Raw genomic sequence first — 19,289 nt, forward strand, 5'->3', positions numbered from 1 at the left:
GCAATATGAGTGCTCAGCAGCACTAAAAACACAAAAGCCCCAAAATTTGACCGTCCAATGTGCAAAATTTAAGTCAATTTCAGACTAAAACTTCAATGTCTACCAAAAATACAAAAGCCCCAAATTTGCTAGCCCAAATGCCTGCAAATTTCATCAATTTGTGCACTGAAGCACTTGCTAAAGCAAAAATTGGCCTTTCCTTGCAAAAGCCCTTTGCTTTGGGTCTGATACTCTAAATAAAATGATAAAATATACCTGTGGCAGCTGAAGACGAGCTGGATGTATGCTGATGTGGTGATGTGGCAGGGCGGAGCTGTCAAAAACAGAGCAGGAAGAGCTGAGCAGGTCACGAACAAGCTGGAGCTGGTAGGCAGACTACAAGCAGCGGCCTGCAAAGCTGGCAGGCTGGCAGAGCTGCAGACTAGGCGGCAACAGGGCAGGCGGAGCCACTAGCATCACTAGGCATAGGGCAGCACAGCTGGTTGGGCAGGTAAAGGTCTAGAGCCCTTCAAGGTTCGTGCCATCAACCAAACTGGTACTGTCGTACTCGAGACTCTGGAAGGCGAGGGCATAGGCTTCTTCAATGGTAGTCACATCAAGAAGTATTATCCTCCCACGCATTCTCTACATGAACCACCAATGTTAAAAACCCCCTGTCAAGGTATGAGTAGCCACAATCACGAAGATTGACAATGAAAATGAGGAAGCCATAGAACCTTCTTACCTCTACATCACGGTCACTTCTAAGCAGACATGCACTTTCAACACCTTGATTGACAAGCTGCAAGGCAATCTGCAGAATGGCGACCTGAGGTGGCTGCTCGTCACTAACCAGCTGGAGCTCAGCTGGCGGGTGAAGCTGCTACAGCTGAGCTGGCGCTAGACAAGGCTGATCTGGCTGCAAGGTGGCCGAGGTGGTTCTGATACCACTTGTGGGAGAAGAACAGCAACAGCTCAACTTGGGAGGGTGTGCAAACACTAGAGAGAGAGTGTGGTCACTACTCCACAATTGATTGATTGAAAAAGTGAAGTACAAAGTACAAAGTACAACCCTTAGACTTTAGGGTTGTGTAAATGACTTAAAGTGCATCCACACACAAATGTGTGTAATGTGCGGTAAGTGACCAAACTGTGCAGCATAAATACAAAGATGAAGAATAATGTGATTGGGGGAAAAAAACCTCTCTTATGGAGAGTAAAAAGTGCCCTGATGTCATACGTGCAGATCACTAGCACTCTTATGTGAGCATAGACGTGAGTAAAACCCAACAATTTTGTGTGAATATGGCACACTTTACAAGGCATTTCTAGCAAAATTTGTTTTGTGGTAGTTTTGGACACTTTTGAAATTGCATTCTCTTTCCCGTGTTGGGATTTCGGTACTCGTGGGAATACAGTTCATACTTCAGCTTGGCAATGCTTGTTTGCAAATTTTATGCATTTTATCATAGCAACAACCAACAAGGTCACCGTGATCAAAGTAACATTTTGGGCATCCTTACTCAAGAGGACAAATTGGATGGCTCCCATTACTCCTTGTGGAGTTTCATGGTGCGCAATCTATCAATTACAAAAGATCTTTGGGATTAGGTGATCAGTGATTTGGCTAGATTGGGCAGGGGATTGCTCCTCGGATGCCTCAAAGAGGTGCCAAAGAACAGCCAACTGCCCTTTTTGCTACCCCCATTCCTCCTACAGCCGAACAAAGGAGATGGGACTACAAAGATGCACATGCGTTGTCTTTACTTGCTCTATCCATCTCACATTCGATCTTGCAAGACCTCAAAGGTGGGATGGGATGTTCTTGAGCACGTGTTTGCAACTAGGAATGTGGCCAAAATCTCTTACTTGAGAAGAGAGTTGGCAAATGCACACACAGATGAGGGTGATGGCATGACAAATCACCTTATCTACATTGAGGATTTAAGAGAGTAGTTGTGCTGAATATTGATGAGGTGATATCCGACGAAGAGATAGTCAACATTACACTCAACTCTCTTCCAGAGTCTTATCTTGATTTCCATACCTCATTGAATTTGTCTTTGAGGGAGGCACAACAACCCCTCACATTCATAAAGTTAACTAGCCTCTTGTTACAGACCCGCAAGAATATGGCTTTGAAATCAAGTGATGTAGCTATGCTTTCTAGGTATAAAGGCAAAGGCAAAGGCAATCAACAAGGGAAAAATCAGCCTAAGGCTGATGTGGGATAGCCATCTGGCATGGCAGCTCAAGACAGAGACAACGGAAAGAAGAAGGGTAAATGCCACTACTGCAAGAAGCCCAGCCACTACATAGACAAATGCAGAGATATGTTAAGAAAGGAGAAAAAGGACTCTGGCTTGACTATGCAAGAAACATTAGCCACTAGGTCTTCGGATGGTGATGCTTTAACCAACTTTGTTAAGGAGGATTATTCATTTCTCACTTGCAGTTATGATACTTCTATGGCCGATTCAGCATATAACGCTACTGAAACACAAAATACATGGTATTTTGACAATGGGGCATCCAGGCACATCATTTCCTGGAAGTGTTTGTTCACATCCATGCAATCAGCCCCTAAGCAAAAGAGAGTTTCTTGTGCAAACAACTCTAGTTATGATGTTTGTGGTATTGGTACAATTGTGACCACTACTACAAATGGATTTGATTTTCAGCTTATGGATGTATTATTTGTGCTTGGCATTACTAAACCTTTTTTTTGGTTTCAGCCTTTGATAAATAAGGCTGTCACATCATCTTTGAAGATGACAAATGTATTGTCAGATAGAGAGCTAGATTATGCTCTTCGTTTGTCAAGTACTTTGTACAAAGGTCCCTTCTTGTTGGATACTTATGAAAGGAGATCTCATCATGCTCTGATAATCAGTGCACTTACTCCCACTATGCAAATGTGGAGCTTTGGCATGCTCGATATGGTCATATAAGCTTTGGACCTTGGTAGTCTCATGAGACTTCAGCATTGTCAAACGGTGGAGATGCTTTGCCTCCAATTGATACTCCACCTCCTCGTGCATGTGAGGGGTGTATACTTGGAAAAATGCATCACTTTGCTTTTAAGCAAGATGATGCAATGCATGCTCTTTGGAAATGTAACGAACACACTCTGATATGTGTGGTCCTATGCAAACTAGAGCTCTTAATGGTCATTTGTATTTTGTTACTGTTATAGATAACTACTCTCATTACAAGAGTGTATAGCCTAAGGGCAAAGTGAGACTTCACTCGCACATTCTTATTGATGTATCCCTTTCCCCTTATTGAGGGTAGATCATTTCCAAGTTTGTGGATAGCTTGCACACCACCATTTCAACTTATATGGAGACACAACAACCAAATTCTTTGAAGTTGGCCATAGAGTTGGCTACTACCTATGAAAAACAGGAGAAGCGCAAGAAGACAGGTCAATCCAACCAATCCACTACTACTAAAGCCAAAGAGAAGGGCAAGTCCACGTACTCGAGGAGATACTTTTGAGAAGGCAACTACTTGGGAGGAGCAAAAGAAACTAAAGGAAGAGAAGTGTTCCATGTGCAGGCAAGCAAACAATGTGTATTGCCAAGAATTGTCCCAAGAGGCGTGACTCGAAGGACAAAACTTCCAAGTCAGGAGTCAAGTCCATGGAGGTGGCCACACCTTCATCTATCACAACTTCTACACAAAAGATAGCACCTTTGGGAAATGTGGACTCTTCTTTCTTGCATTGGCATAATCCTATGCTCAATGCAAGCAATGGTCAAAGGCCATTCAATTCTTTGCTTGGTGGATGGTGGATCATCCAAGAATTTGTTTGTCCAAAAATATCACCTCCATACGATACTCATCACTACAGCATAACCCCTGAAACACGCTTTTTGGCCAAAGAGAAAGGCCAAAGCTAAGAAATCTCACTTAAGGAAGCAAGTGAAGGCCATCTGGCTCTTCACTAGGTGGATGGTGGATTGTCCAAGAGTTTGTTTGTTGAGAAATATCGTCTCCATATGGTACTCACCAATATGACATGACCCTTGAAACATGTTTTTCGGCCTAAGAATAAGCCCAAAGCTAAGAAGTACCACTTAAGGGAGCAAGTGGAGAGTGTAGCTATCCAAATAGAAGATTTCAAGGTTCGAGATACTCTGAAAGTGGCTCCTCTCCTCAATGCAAATGTGATTTTGAAGCATCCATGGCTCTATGACCACACATGTTTGGGTGATCATCACTCACACTACATCCTCATTCACAATGGGACTTGGAAGGTGGTGAAGACCTTGCAACACTCTTGCACCCTTAACGGCTCAAGCTCAACAAGTGGCAATTATTTCTTGCGAAGAAGGTAATTTGCAAGGGCGGCCATGCTATGATGGTGTATGTGAAGGAGCTTGAGAAGGAGCATCCTTCCTCTTCATAGCAAGGAGATGTGGATGAGACGGGGTTGGCATTGTTGTAAGAGCTTGATTCTCTTTTCTTGGATAAGTTACCTTGGAAGTTGCACCCAGGATTGAGTTAGAGTCCTAGGAGAAAAACCTCCCTCAGAAGCACCCTACTGAATGAGTACAAAGAACAAATAGAGGACCCTTTGGAGCAAGGATTGATTCAGATCAGTTCACTACTCCACTCTTGTTGGTCAAAAAGAAGAATGGGAGCTCATGCATATTTGTGGATTATACGACCCTCAAAAAGTGTACCAAAAACAAGTTTATCTTGCCAAGAATAGATGAGTTATTGGATCGATTAGTAGGCTCAATGATTTTCATCAAGCTAGATTTGAAGTCTAATTATCACCAAATTCAGATTGCTCTAGAGGATATTCCTAAGATTGCATTTCAGAATATATTTAGATTCTTGGAGTTTGTGATGCTTCCTTTTGGGCCATCCATTGCACCAAGTTACTTTTCTAGACTCATTGCTCTAGTGTTGCAACCTCATCTTGGGAAGTATGTTATTGTTTTCCTTGTTAATATCTTGGTCTACAATAAGGCTCGAGAGGAGTATTGTGATAATTTGCAAAGGGACCTGCAGTTGCTATATGGAAAACAACTTTTCTTTAACAAGAAGTATGAACTCTATATGATGTCGATCTCTTATTTGGGGCACATCACTTCTGCCGCGGTGATTTCAATGGATCCAAAGAAGGTCAAGGCAATCATGGAGAGGCCTCTTCCTAAGGTAGGTTTGTGTAACACTATAGGAGTTCTAGTGGACATGGATGCAAGAGATAGACAAGGCTTTCAAGGAGTTGAAGGCTATGTACTACGTGGATCTTGTGCCAAGATTGTCAGATCTCAATAAACCAGTGCTGATTATGTTGAGCTAAAACACGCTTCAGAGCTGATAGGCATTTTAAAAAATGCCCCACAACATGCTTAATTAATGAAAAACACAAATTTGTTGTGTGGTTCAAGAGAGTTTAAATGGTCCCCCAAAACCCTAATTTTTTGGGGCACCCTTCAACATCTATAAATAGGCAGGTTGCCCACCATTCACCATCATCCTTTTGTGCAGATTTCAGCCATCATCCACCTACCATAAACTATCCAGCCATCACCGACTACAACCCATCACTATCCAACCTTAGGCGGCCTGTTTTCAGTGATCGCCCTGCTGTTTGGAGGTCTCCATCTACTACAACATCATAGCACCTGATCAGCTTGCATTTTCAACATCTAGTGCCAAGCAACAGGCTGCTTGCCATCTCTTCCACCAAGTGACTACTACAATACCTAAGTTTCTAGTGTCTAGTAGGTCGTCTACATCACCAAACACCTCTTATGTTGTCGCTTGATAGTTCTCTACCTCAGATGATCAGTTTTCAGCCTTCCTCTGGTGGTACACTATTGCATTTATCAAATTTCCGCCTCCAACAATTGTGTTTTGGTGACCAGCCTATTGCCCTTCATTATTCGGCACACTCTGACTCCAACAAGTGGTCACAACACTCAGGATCCATCTTTGGTGGACATCATCATCATGTTAGCAGATCAGCTCATGTGTGAGTCTGAGCTACAGAGGCTTGGGCACATTATTTAGGTTATTTGGGCATTTTTTATTGTGTCATTTTATGGTCATATTGGGCATTTATTGCTGGCTGACCAGCATTGAATGCTGGCCGACCTGACATATTTTATGGCATTATTTGTGCCTATTTATTCTGGGCTTCTCCTCCTCAGTTGGTCAGTTCACCACCTGGAGTTCCCGTGGAGAAAGGAGCTGGTGCCGGTGCCCATGTAGCCAGTGACTCACTGTTGTATGCAACAGTCTCGTGTCTGATATATGGATTCCATTTCTCGAGCATACATCTGAGTTCTCATCTGTATTGTATTCTTTCTTTCCCTTTCTCTTTTGTCTTGTGTTTTAGCAATTTATTACAGCTTATGTTTACGCTTCCATTGCCGCACCACTTCTGACATGGTATCATATTTTAGGATTTGTGCTCCTGCTGTGTTTTCTTGCCGATTTTAGGACTGTTTTCACCCTTGTTGATGAGGTGACTGCTGCTCCATACAGGCGACCTGTTTTACCTGCGTTTTCTGCAAATTTGCCATGGCCTACTGTCTATAGCCCCTCTGCTGCTTGCGTTTTCAGTTTTCAGCCTGCTGCAACAATTTTTCAGCCTATTTGTGGCAGTACTCAACCTGGGTTTTGGTGTTCCCGACTCCTTCCTGGCTCGATGACTATACCTTCAAGTCGTTTTGCTGTTTTTGGTAGTTTTTGAGTGATTTGTTGATTTTTTGCAACAGCTTTTGCCTTCTTTTGGTCACATTTCGGGTTATACTATATGTGAACTCTTGTTTTTTGCAGTCTGTGCTCATGTTTTGATTGTGTTCCCTCTCCAAATACCTTCTTTTCTCTTCTCCTCTTCTAAATCCTCTACATATGGCTCCTCCGTGCTCATCCACTAATGATACATTACATGGAGATTCTAGTGAGGCTCTTGTAGCTTCACAAAGGGGTTTGAAGATAAAGAAGTCGAAGGCCTAGTGTTATCATTGTGGCAAGAAGGGCCACTTGTGGAAGGACTGCAAAGAGTTAGCGGCTTCCAAGAGGAAAAAGGAGCAGAAGACGAAACAGGGCATGGACTCCTCCGATGCGTCATCATCTGACTTAGATTTCGACTCAAATCCTCAGGCCAAGGCGAAGTCCAAGGCACGGAAGGGATCCTTTTCTTCAGATCATGGGAAGGGCTTGGTGGCCCCTTTCTCAGCTGCTTTCTAGTAGTGGTGGTGAGATCATCCCTCACAACTCTCCAGTGCCAGAGAGAGTGTGAGAGGGTGGTGAGATGGGGCAGCCGCACCTCATCTATATTTCTATACAAATGCACAGGATCTAGAGAGGGATGTCCCTGACGCATCGACCGAAGTCTCACAGGTACAAATCCTGGAGCTAGGATTAATATCTGGGTTCACGATGGGTTGGTTCTTTGCCAGAGAGCGGGTGGCTTTCGTCTAGAGCTCACATGAGGGGACACTTTGGCGGTCTGGCCAAAGAAGGGGAATCCATGGTCATTTATGTGCTGTGGCATTGGTGATAGGATGATCACGTGTGCTACATCAGCGGCATTGTTGACAAACATTGAGAGCTATTATGATCTTCTCTATTTTTCGGAGCTGGTATAATCGACATCGACATCAAGTTCTCTCCAAGGCACCTTGGTCGTGGCTTGATCACCCACTCCTTAGATATCCATGGTTCTACTTGGTGGTTCTATGTTGTATGGTTTATCATTCATTCTCATTGTGCCATTGTGTTGTATCAGATCACCCATGATCTGAGAGAGGGTGTTAGCAGATATGTCAGCTCATGTGTGAGCCTGACCTTGTTAGAGTTCATAGCCTGTTTTTTAGGCAGCAGCACAGTCGGTCCAGCAGTCGGACCAGCTGCACAGTCGGACTGTGCAGTCGGACTGCCACGTGGCAATCCGACTGCCTGCAGCCATTTTTATCCGGCTGCGCCCCATTTTTTAGCCCCGTTCTAGGTGATTTTTCGCCTATTTATTGCTGACGTTTTCAACAGTCTGGCCATTCTTCTCTGTCGCAGATTACAGACCGGTGCCGTGCAGATTTCTGTCTCTGTTCACAGATTTCAGACAGCAGACAGTGCAGACTGCAGCAGACTTCGAGGTGGACAGCAGGCCGCATCGTCAAGGTGGAGACACGCAGTCCAGCGCACTGCGCCCGTGTATATCTTTGTATTCAGCATACTATATACAGCAGATCTTCATTGTACACTGTCTCTTTCTCTCCCTTTTTCTCTCTGCGTTCTCTCTCTCTCAGTCCTACGCTTCCGCACCGCTGCACTCTGACATGGTATCAGAGCAGTGTTTGAGGGCTGACTGAGCGCAGAATCAACCTGAAAAGGAGTTTCCATCGCGACACAAATTTGCGTTTTTTGCGTTTAAGGGCAGACAGGAGGGCTGCGCCTTGGAACAAGGCTGAAACGAGTGTGGGCGCACAGGAAAGGAGTACAAGTGGTGGATTTGCTGCTGTTTACTGCTGTTTTACGCGGAGAAAGTTTGAGTTTTCAACCTAAAAGTGCAGGTTTTGCTTTTTCATCGCCTCCGGCGGGTGAAGAAGCTTCGGGACGCGGAAGAGCCTTAGCAGGCTGAGTTTACCCAGTCAGAGGGGGCTGCTTTTGCGTTTGAGAAGGCATTGCAGGTGAAGATGTCTACAGAGATGGACTTGGAGTTCCAGGCGATTATGGACCGGAAGGTGCCTGTCCTACCGGCTCTTCCTACAGATCAGAAGCTCGACGGCGACAACTACCGCATTTGGCGCGTTATGATGTTGGCCATTCTGGAGTCCTATGATTTGGCGGAGTTGGTACAGGAAGATATTGACCGGCCTTCGGTAAGAGATGAGTCCAAACTCTCTTCCGATGCTCGTGCGGAGTTAGCCAGGGCCCAGTCTCATTGGGACAAACTGAATGCCAGGATTCGATCCTTTCTCTTTCTATCATGCACTACAGCCGTGATTGCTCACATCGAGCACTTGACGGTGGCTCGTGAGATATGGCTGGAGCTTGATCAAATGTACAATCGGATGACCCTGATGAAGAGGGTTTCTTTGGAGGTACAGATGCGGACCTTGTCCGTCAATAAGTCTTCTTCGCTAAGGGAACACATTAACAAGCTAAGGCAGCTACAGATGCAGGTTCAGAATGCGGGGAAGCCAATTTCCTCCGAAGACATGGCGATTACACTCTTGTCCCAGTTGCCGCCACGATTCGGTACATTTTACTCTGCCCTTATTGCTTCGCGGCGAGAGTCTACTCTTCGCTGGGAAGAGTTGGTTCCTATGGTCTTGGACCAAGAGGAACAGTTAAAGGGACAGAATGCTTCCAAGACGGAGGCGTTGACAGGTCAAGCCTCTCAGAAGAAGGGGAAGGACCAAAAGAAGAAGAAGGGGGATAACAAGTCCAAGAAGGACAAGGAGAAGGACAAGGACAAAGACTCCACATGCCATATTTGTGGAAAGACTGGCCATTGGAAGAAGGATTGCCCTGACAAAGACTCGAAGGACACCAAGAAGAAGGAAACCAAGGATTCTGGAGCAGTGGCTGCACCCTCATCAGCTGCATTTCTACATTTAGTTGTCATTGCGGACGCTTCACCGAATGCTTCTGATGCTGCGATGGCGGCTCCCCAATCTCGAGAGTGGATTATTGATAGTGGTGCCTCACGGCACATGACTCCTTCATCAGATGGTGTTGCCCAGCTGCGACCTTCGCGTGGGCAGGTTCTCATTGGAGACAGCTCTTCAGTTTCTATTGCAGGTCGGGGTAAGATGCAACTTATTCCGGATGGACGAGGTGGCACCCATACCTCAGAGGTTTTGCATGTACCAGGATTGGGGTACCATCTCCTTTCAGTTCATCAGATTTGCTCCCTTGGTCTTTTGGTGGAATTTGACAGTTCTACTGTGCGAGTCCTTGATCGTGAATCGAGGAAGGTTCTATCATCTGGATATGAGGAGAACGGCATTTACAAACTGAAGTCTTCCACTGCCCTCTCTTCTCTTCTTCTTACCTCACAGTCACAGTCTGAGTTATGGCATGCTCGGTTTGGTCACCTGAACTATGACTATCTTCGGAAGGCGTCACGTGGACAGCTTGTTCGAGGGTTGCCGGATATAGTGGTGAGCCAGCAACCATGTGTCTCCTGCATACGGGGGAAGCAGCATCGGGATGCCATTCCCCACACAGCTTTGCGGAGGTCTACTTCACCGATGGAGCTAGTATCTACGGATCTATGTGGCCCTATGAGGAATGAGTCCCTGCGTGGGAGCTCGTACTTCATGCTGATCGTGGATGACTACAGCAGGATGACATGGGCCTATTTTTTGGCACTAAAGTCAGAAGCTTTCTCGCACTTCAAGGATTGGCTTCTCTTTGAGGAGAACCGATCAGGCCGGAAGTTGAAGACCTTGCGATCCGACAAGGGAGGTGAATTTGTGTCTAATGAATTTGCTCGGTTTTGTGCAGATAGAGGAATTCACCAGGAGTTTGCCAATACCAATACTCCTCAAGAAAATGGTGTTCTAGAACGGAAGAACCGCAGTGTGATCGAGATGGCGCGCACCATGATGGAGCACCGACAGACCCCTCAGGTTCTGTGGGCCGAGGCTGTGGCTACTACAGTCCACATCCTTAATCGATCTCCTACTTCGGCCGTGGAAGGGATGACTCCATTTGAGGCTTATTTTGGGACGAAGCCAGATGTTTCTTACTTTCGGGTCTTTGGGTGTGATGCCTATGTTCACATTCCCAAGGCTCACCGTGACAAATTTGAAGCGGCTTCCGGAAAACAGGTATTTGTTGGCTACAGCTCCCAGTCCCAAGGCTACCAACTGTATGATCCCGTCAAGCGGGATGTATATACTAGCCGTGATGTGCGGTTTGTGGAGGTTCCGGCTTCTTCAACGGGTGAGGAGCATTCCGTTCTTGGAGATCCAAGGGAGAGTTTGGCTCCTTCTACAGTTCCACTGGAGCCTGTGCCGTTTGATTATGATTCTGTTTCTGACACAGAGTCTACTGTTCCACCGGATCCTTCTGAGGAGTTACCACCGGTGGACATTCCAGAGTCTTCTACTGATGGAGAACGACGAGGGGAGGTTCGGCCTCCTCCTCGCTGGGCCCGTGACACACTCCGTGATTCAGGGATCGAGGGGGTTCCTGAAGAGTGGGGACCGCAGGATGGTCCGCGGCGGTCACGGAGGCACCAGGCGCATTCTTCGGAGCTTGTTTGCTCCAATTATTGTTTGATGTCCCGAGTTATGCAGGATCGAGAGCCCACCTCCGTGAAGGAGGCTTTACAGTCCGCCCCATGGAAGAAAGCTATGGAAGCTGAGTTGGACGCTATTGAGAGGAATGGCACTTGGTCACTTGTGCCACGCCCCCCGAAGAAGAAGGTGATTGGAGTCAAGTGGGTCTTCAAGACCAAATATCTCAGTGATGGTACTTTGGATAAGCACAAGGCTCGCCTTGTTACTAAGGGTTTTGCCCAGCGCCCAGGGATTGACTGTCATGACACCTTTGCCCCTACAGCTCGTATGGCAACCATTAGAGCTGTTCTTGCTTTGGCTGGCCATAGGAGATGGCCTGTTTATCAGCTGGATGTGAAGTCGGCCTTCCTGAATGGTGACTTAAAGGAGGAGATCTACATTGAGCAGCCTCCTGGCTTTGGTTCTGCGGATGGGAAAGTCTACAGGTTGAAGAAGGCCCTGTATGGTCTCAAGCAGGCCCCGCGAGCTTGGAACGAGAAGATTGATTCGTTCCTCCAGACTCAGTTGGGATATCGGCGGTCCAAGGCCGACCCGCAGCTGTATGTTCACACTTCCGGGGAAGGTTGTGTGCTGTTTGTATTATATGTTGATGATTTGATTGTCACAGGTGATGATGCACAGCAAGTCCAGGAGACAAAGTCAGCTTTACATCGGACGTTCGAGATGACGGATTTGGGGCTACTCCATTTCTTTCTAGGCCATGAGATTTATCAGTCTCAGAGGGGGATCTTTCTCTCCCAACAGAGATATGTACAGGAGCTCTTGGTGACTTTTGAGATGGAAGATTGTCGGGCCCTCTCTACTCCTATGGATCCGAACTGGAAGGCCACTTCCCACTCAGCTTCTCCTTTGGCGGATGCTTCCCGCTATCGACAGTTGATAGGGTCCTTGATTTGGCTTCTCAACACGAGGGTTGATCTATGTTTTGCTGTTGGGCTCTTGGCAGGGTTCATGAGTGAACCTAAGACGGTGCATTGGCAGGCTGCTCAGAGGATACTTCGGTATCTGAGGGGGACGTCTGATTTGGGGATTCATTACCCCGCAGGGACAGATGGGTCAGATCTTGTACTTGCAGATTGGAGCGACTCGGATTGGGCCGGTTACGTGGACCACAGGCGATCTACAACAGGTTACTGCTTTACTTTGGGTGCAGGTGTTATTTCATGGAGTAGCAAGAAGCAGCCCACAGTAGCCCTTTCGTCTACTGAGGTGGAGTATCGGACCGCATCTTCCACCACATGCGAGGTTGTGTGGCTTCGGAGATTGTTGGAGGAGCTTGGGTGCCCCCAGACTCGTCCTACATTGCTGCGATGTGACAATGAGAGTTGCATTGCCTTGGCAAGGAATCCTGTTTTTCATGCTCGGACGAAGCACATTGAGATCCAGTACCACTTCATCCGAGAAAAGCTTCTGGATGAGACCATCACTGTGGAGAATTGCAAGACGGAGGATAATCTTGCGGATTTGTTTACGAAGGCGCTTCCTCAGGCTCTACTTCGGCAACATTCCAGATCCCTCAGGCTTCTGCCCTGTCCAGGCTCTGAGAGGGGGTGTTAGAGTTCATAGCCTGTTTTTTAGGCAGCAGCACAGTCGGTCCAGCAGTCGGACCAGCTGCACAGTCGGACTGTGCAGTCGGTCTGTGCCACGTGGCAGTCCGACTGCCTGCAGCCATTTTTATCAGGCTGCGCCCCATTTTTGAGCCCCGTTCTAGGTGATTTTTCGCCTATTTATTGCTGACGTTTTCAGCAGTCTGGCCATTCTTCTCTATCGCAGATTACAGACCGGTGCCGTGCAGATTTCTGTCTCTGTTCACAGATTTCAGACAGCAGAGAGTGCAGACTGCAGCAGACTTCGAGGTGGACAGCAGGTCGCATCGTCGAGGTGGAGACACGCAGTCCAGCGCACTGCGCCCGTGTATATCTTTGTATTCAGCATACTATATACAGCAGATCATTGTACACTGTCTCTTTCTCTCCCTTTTTCTCTCTGCGTTCTCTCTCTCTCAGTCCTACGCTTCCGCACCGCTGCACTCTGACAGACCTGTAGAGGCTTGGGCACATTATTTAGGTTATTTGCGCATTTTTTATTGTGTCATTTTATGGTCGCATTGGGCATTTATTGCTGGCCGACTTGACATATTTTATGGCATTATTTGTGCCTATTTATTCTGGGCTCCTCCTCCTCAGTTGGTCAGTTCACCACCTGGAGTTCCCATGGAGAGAGGAGATGGTGCCGGTGCCCATGCAGCCAGTGACTTACTGTTCTATGCGACAATCTTGTGTCTGATATATGGATTCCATTTCCTGAGCATACATCTGAGTTCTCGTCTATATTGTATTCTTTCTTTCCCTTTCTCTTTTGTCTTGTGTTTTAGCAATTTATTACAGCTTATGTTCACACTTCCATTGCTACACCACTTCTGACACATCACTCTCCAACGCTGCATTGCTCTGCCCTTGAGCATTCTGTATACTCTTACATTCATTTGCAGCATTTATTCACTTCAAAGATTCTTCTCTCTGCGTTTCTCTTTGTGTTTGAGTTTTGAGCTTTCGCGTTTTGCGTTTTGCGTTTAGGGTTTGAGTTTTGCTTGTTTCTATCTAAGTCTATGTGTCTCAGCCTTGGTCGTACATGCTATGTTTCCTCATGTCAAAAGTGGATGCAACAATGGAAGCCTTCATGGAGGAGGGTCTTGGTGCCAAAAAAATAGGCTCCGAGTAGCACTACTAAGTAAGAGGCTAACACATTATTGTCTTATGTTATTACTTCTCTTTAGTGCCAAGCTTTTAGATTAAGGCTTAGGTATGACACCATATAAAGAAATGCTCAAGCAATTACAAAAATGCAAAGTGTACAATAGACACAAAGTGTAATGTACAACTCAAGATGAAGAGAACTCAAAAAATGAATGAATGAATGAATGTTGTATGTTGAACATGATACAAAGAGACCTTAACATTTCTATTTCGAGGACCATGTGAGCTAAGTTGAGAGTGATATCGAAGATGCCAAGAACAACAAGAGTGTGTCACACTCATCATGGATTCCAAAATGCAATAGCCACAATCCACAGTGACGCATGACGATTGGATGATGATGGCAACAAAACACACTCCAATAATAGTAAATACAAGGCATGGTGCAAGCAATGATGACATCAACACTCTGGATGATCTCAAAAGGTTGGGCGACTATAAAGAGACACAAAAATTGCTTTTTGCATGCACTAAGCATGCTTCACATGAGAATGTATAATTGTCATTATTTACTATTAACATCCTGTACCTACAAGAATGGCTTATTCGCATTTGTGACACTGCTTCTATTCAACTCTACATTAATAGTTTTGCTTCTACCTAAAGCACATCTCTGTGCATGTTCAATAGAACGGGTAAACTCCATTGACAAAGCATCTACAAACGCATTTCTCAGCATATGAAAAGACATGTTTCCATCCATGTTCGACAATACAATTAAAATATCATGTAGAAAAGGTCGACCTATTCATGTAAAAAGGCCAATCTACTTGTCAGTTTCATTGTTTCAAGATCCTATGGTTCTCATTTGACTATTGCACCAAGAGACTGTCAACAATCTTTAGTGGATAGAATAAGATGTGCATGGATACTATCAAAATCAAATTGTTTACATTTACAATTGCATGGTTAAGGAAGGGGAGGATCAAACTCCTGAGTGTGGCATCACTATCCCTCGTGCTATCTCCCATTATGTATATGGTTGATCATCACAATGTTGTCACAATAAGTGAGCATTTGAAGAGCTCCCACGACGAATATAAACAAGTGAACAACTCTCATTGAAAAATGTTCCTCACACACACACGCAGAAAAGCACTTCCCAATGGGAACCCAATGCCTAACCAAAACTAAGATTAGAAAAATTTAAACACTGCCAAACTACGAAAAAAATATGAAACTTAGAGGAATTAAAAAAGAACCACCATAGCAATACTATAATTATTCTATTGATAAAATCCCTTACAAATGTTGAAGAAGAAGATTAACAATGCAAACCTGTGTTTTGCCCAATCGGGAGGTGAGATCAACTTCATAGTCTCGATGCTTTAATGGTTTCCTTTGAATAGGAGGTATACGAACTACAGACAGGGCATGTCATATGTATGATAAGTAAACCCCATTGTAAATTCTTGATTCATAACTGGAACTATCCCGCCTTTAAAAATGAAAAATTGTTCCTTGTAAAGATATACATGTATTCATCTTAAGGAAAATGGAGCAGGTGGTCTCCTTTGCATTTCAATAGACGACTTGATATCACCCATGCTTATCAACTTCATATTGTTCACAAATACTATTTTCTACAAGAAGTCTATACTATTCACCTTTCGGCCGGTGCCTTTCTCCTTCATGCTCCTGAATCAAAGAGGGAGAGAGAACCTTTACAAGCCATTTGAGAGAGGTAAAATTAAAGAAAAGTCAGAAACAGAAGAATGCAGTGTGTTTACATCGCGTTCGCGGGCCCTCTCCAAATACTCCTCTTTGTTCCATTTGCGACGATATGTGTTGTCTACTCCACTGGTCTGGCAATAACAGCAAGAGAAACAATCGTCACACAAAATACACAGAGAACGATCAGAAATTATGATAGCAACACAACTGCGCATAAGATGATGACAATGGGGGCAGTGCCACCAGCAAAAATAATAATGAGGGAAACAAGAACAACAAAGGACGATTCATGGTCATCCCTGACTATAAACGTGAGGAACAGTAAGAGCAAAGCCTTATACAAACAATCCAGAGATGGAAAAGGATGCGATCTGACCTGCAAGATCAAAGATGTACGAACAATAATAATGACAAGACAAACCCAGCGCGACGCGATGAGAAATAACGATGATAACGGAAATGCACAGAAATGATACTGCGGAGATACCCCCGACCCCGACAATAACAATCAGAAAAAGCCAAAACAACAAAGATAAATTCAGATGATTCAGAGAAGGAGATACAGAGACAGGGGAGGAAACCATCCAACCTGCATGATCAAAAGATGGATAGCTAAAACCAATCCGCAATCTTCATGTCTGAACGACAGTAGCTGTCCCGCCCTTGCTGAGCCTGCAGAATTTCCAAACAAAGAGAGAGAGGCACGTGCTCGCTGCAGTCAGTTTCTACAGGTCTCGCGTTAAGGGGCCAATTCTGTTTTCGAAGTGATGGCACCAGCGAGGCCTGTCGAGGGACAGTGGTGAGACTGGTGAGACGAAGAGGCTTTGAAATTTCACTGTTGTTGTTGTTGTTGATTCAGTAGGACTGCCCGTCACCCGTTAGTGCATCGCAAGGAGGTTTTAAGTCACCTTGATTCGTTTTATTAGAATTGAATAGCTTAGTGAAGATGGTAAACTCTATTTGTGAACGTATCTCTTAAACCCAATTAAATTCACACGTGCTCCACCACCTAACTACTCTCCACATGGCACCTTCTCCTCGTGCAAGGCTCGGCATGGGACCTTCCATGCTCTCTGCTACTACGAAGGGCAAGATGGTCTAGTGATCAAGATGAGCCAATGGTACACGAGAAACTTGAAGGGAATGAGTAATTGCAAACTAAAGCTAGGAGCTCAAACATAAGAAGAAGGAAGAGGGCACCAGCCTTAGTGTGGAAATAGAAGAAAGGTTGCTACAAAGTGAATCATCTATGGAGGGACAACAAAATCCGTATGTTGCTTCATCAAAATAGAAATCCATAGGTTCACAAGAAATGTTCAACTCTACTTGGAAGCTAATCTCCAAGTTGTGTCTAAAATCTTGGTGAGCTACCTCTAAATAAAGATGGAGAGAAGGAAGGAAGGCCCTACCACAAAAATCATGCTTCATGCAAACAAAGTCTATGCCAATGTCCTTAGGTTTAATGCCAAATTTGTTATGGTATTCTTCATAGGGAAGCCTCCAAAGCTCATTGAAGCAACCACTTGGTTTAATACAATGCCTAAAGGGGAAGACACTACGAACCAGATATACAATGGGGGTAGGGGATTCTTCAATGTGGTTTTTGACAAAGCGAGGAGCTACATAGAAAGTGCAAAAGCAAAGGGTGTATTTTTGGGGGCTTGATTTGGTCTATATTATGCCATGGCAATCGGTGGAGATGGGCCAAGATTGTCTTAGAAAGGACTGCCCAATACGAGTCAAAATTCCTGACTTGCCAATATACCTTTGGAATTTCCTTCCATATATTGCAAAAGGATTGGATCAGTCCTTATACATATCACCTTTGGCCCATCCCTTTTGAAATAGGATTTGTCTACTATGGGATATAATGCAACAAAAACCTTACTTCATCAATATCACTGTCCCATGTATTGGGGATCTCCAGCTCAAGCTTAGCTAGAGTAAGTTTGCATGGATCTATTATTATCAGTGCAGCCAATGGTGTCATTATTTTAAAGAGTGTCAGTCTCTACAAGAAGAAGACAATGCTAAGCCTACCGCAAATAAAGACATGATGTGGGTTGTTGTGGCTAAGAAAGGCAACAACCATGACTTGGCAAAAGGGGGAAGTAACAATGAGAAAGATGGTGAATGGCAATTGGTCCATAAGCATAAGGACCAAATCCAATGAAGGGAAGCAAAGCCTAGAAGTGCTAGATAATACTTGGGTCAAGCAATTGCTGCAAATTAAAAATATATGGTCCAAAGCCATGATACCAAAGGGGAGAAATCGTCAAGCTAATGCATTTGCCAACATTAGCAAAGTTCCATTGGAGCATTTGGAACAAGAATACCCAAGCTTGGATGCTAAAATTCATATGGCCGGTTCCTCATGGCATCAAATGGCAAGACCCTAATTGGCCTATGGCCATACATGAGCAAGCATTTTGGGAGAGTCCACGAGTATGTTTTTCAATGACCAAGCAAATTGGGAGAGAGATGAGAAAGGTTTTGGTAGAGCACAGAATAAACAAAGTCTCTCTAACAATGACCCCGGACAACATTAGGGTGGCAAGTTTTAATGTTAAGGGATTAAATGGCACAACCAAAAAGGGGCTTTTTTGGAAATGCATGCGTTAACAAAACCTTGACATGGTTCTAATATAAGAACACAAGCTACATGTCAAGAGTCATGTGATTTTCTCCCATGGGGATTACATTCACTTCTATGGAGGGAGTATGGGGGATGTGTTAGGATGCCACTTTTGTGAAGACTGAGACTATGCCCTATTTGAAGTTCAATTCTCAAAGTCGTAGGGGTCTAGTGGTGAGTATATTTTGGAACAATGAAATGTTGGATATTATTAATATTTATGGGCCAAATAGTGCAAGTGAGAGAAGTGATTTATGGCACGAGCTGTCAAGTCTAGAAGTGAGGAGAAGTTTAGTCACATGAGATTTCAACATAGGGCTCAACGAAGCAAATCCCTCATCACAAGCAACTAGAATACATAGGGAGGAGTTAGAAGATTGGGGCAACTTTGTTGATAAATTATGTTTAGTGGACTCGAGTGATTTCCTACAAGATGGTTGTGGACTACAAACTATAACTCTCTTAGTTTCCTTCCCTACTACTGTGCCAGATTTGGATAGTTGGTACTCTTCCGTGGAGGGAGAATAGGTACCACAAATTGTGGAGAAGGTGGATTGTAGTACCCTACTCTTTAATCATCTACCGGTCTACCTAGTATCAAGTCATTTTAAGCCACGATGGTTCTAAGGCCAACATATGTGGTTGGAGCCAATCGTAGGCATTTAATGCAAACTACTTTCAATTATTTTATTGATGGTGACACCAACATCATGCAAGACAATGTTGTTAGGGACAAGGTTGATCCTTGGGTGCAGTTTGCTAACATTCTCCTTCTGAGTATTTGTTGGCAAGGTATTTGGCTAATTATTGCTTGTATGAGACATCTCATTGATTTTGAAGTAGAAGAACTCAAGCAAGCTCAATTGATCAAATATTCTGCCTTAGTGAGGAAATTTGAAAATTTTGATCTGGTGTACAACAAAAGGCTCATAAGGGACATGCATAATATATCTTATGGGTCTA

At 44.6% G+C, this 19,289-nt stretch overlaps 1 protein-coding gene across 2 annotated transcripts in view; it reads right to left on the reverse strand.

Moving 5' to 3' along the window:
* LOC148025430 (C2H2 and C2HC zinc fingers superfamily protein) overlaps positions 1-16,583 on the reverse strand; it is a 115,002-nt gene extending 98,419 nt beyond the window's left edge. For both annotated transcript variants that reach the window (XR_015693095.1, XM_087692558.1), the window contains exons 1-4: positions 16,281-16,583; positions 15,748-15,822; positions 15,625-15,655; positions 15,296-15,378 (exon numbers count right to left, since the gene is read on the reverse strand). Coding sequence is in view for 1 of the 2 variants with exons in the window: in XM_087692558.1 (XP_087548684.1) it covers positions 15,296-15,378; positions 15,625-15,655; positions 15,748-15,822; positions 16,281-16,286 (195 nt within the window). In the remaining variant the exon portion in view is untranslated. The remainder of the gene's footprint in view (positions 1-15,295; positions 15,379-15,624; positions 15,656-15,747; positions 15,823-16,280) is intronic.
* Positions 16,584-19,289: the final 2,706 nt, after the last annotated feature.

This window comes from Lygodium microphyllum, chromosome 14, assembly GCF_053477565.2.
Source record: "Lygodium microphyllum isolate KBCC chromosome 14, Lygodium_microphyllum_v1.1.10, whole genome shotgun sequence".
In the NCBI taxonomy this organism is placed as follows: domain Eukaryota; kingdom Viridiplantae; phylum Streptophyta; class Polypodiopsida; order Schizaeales; family Lygodiaceae; genus Lygodium; species Lygodium microphyllum.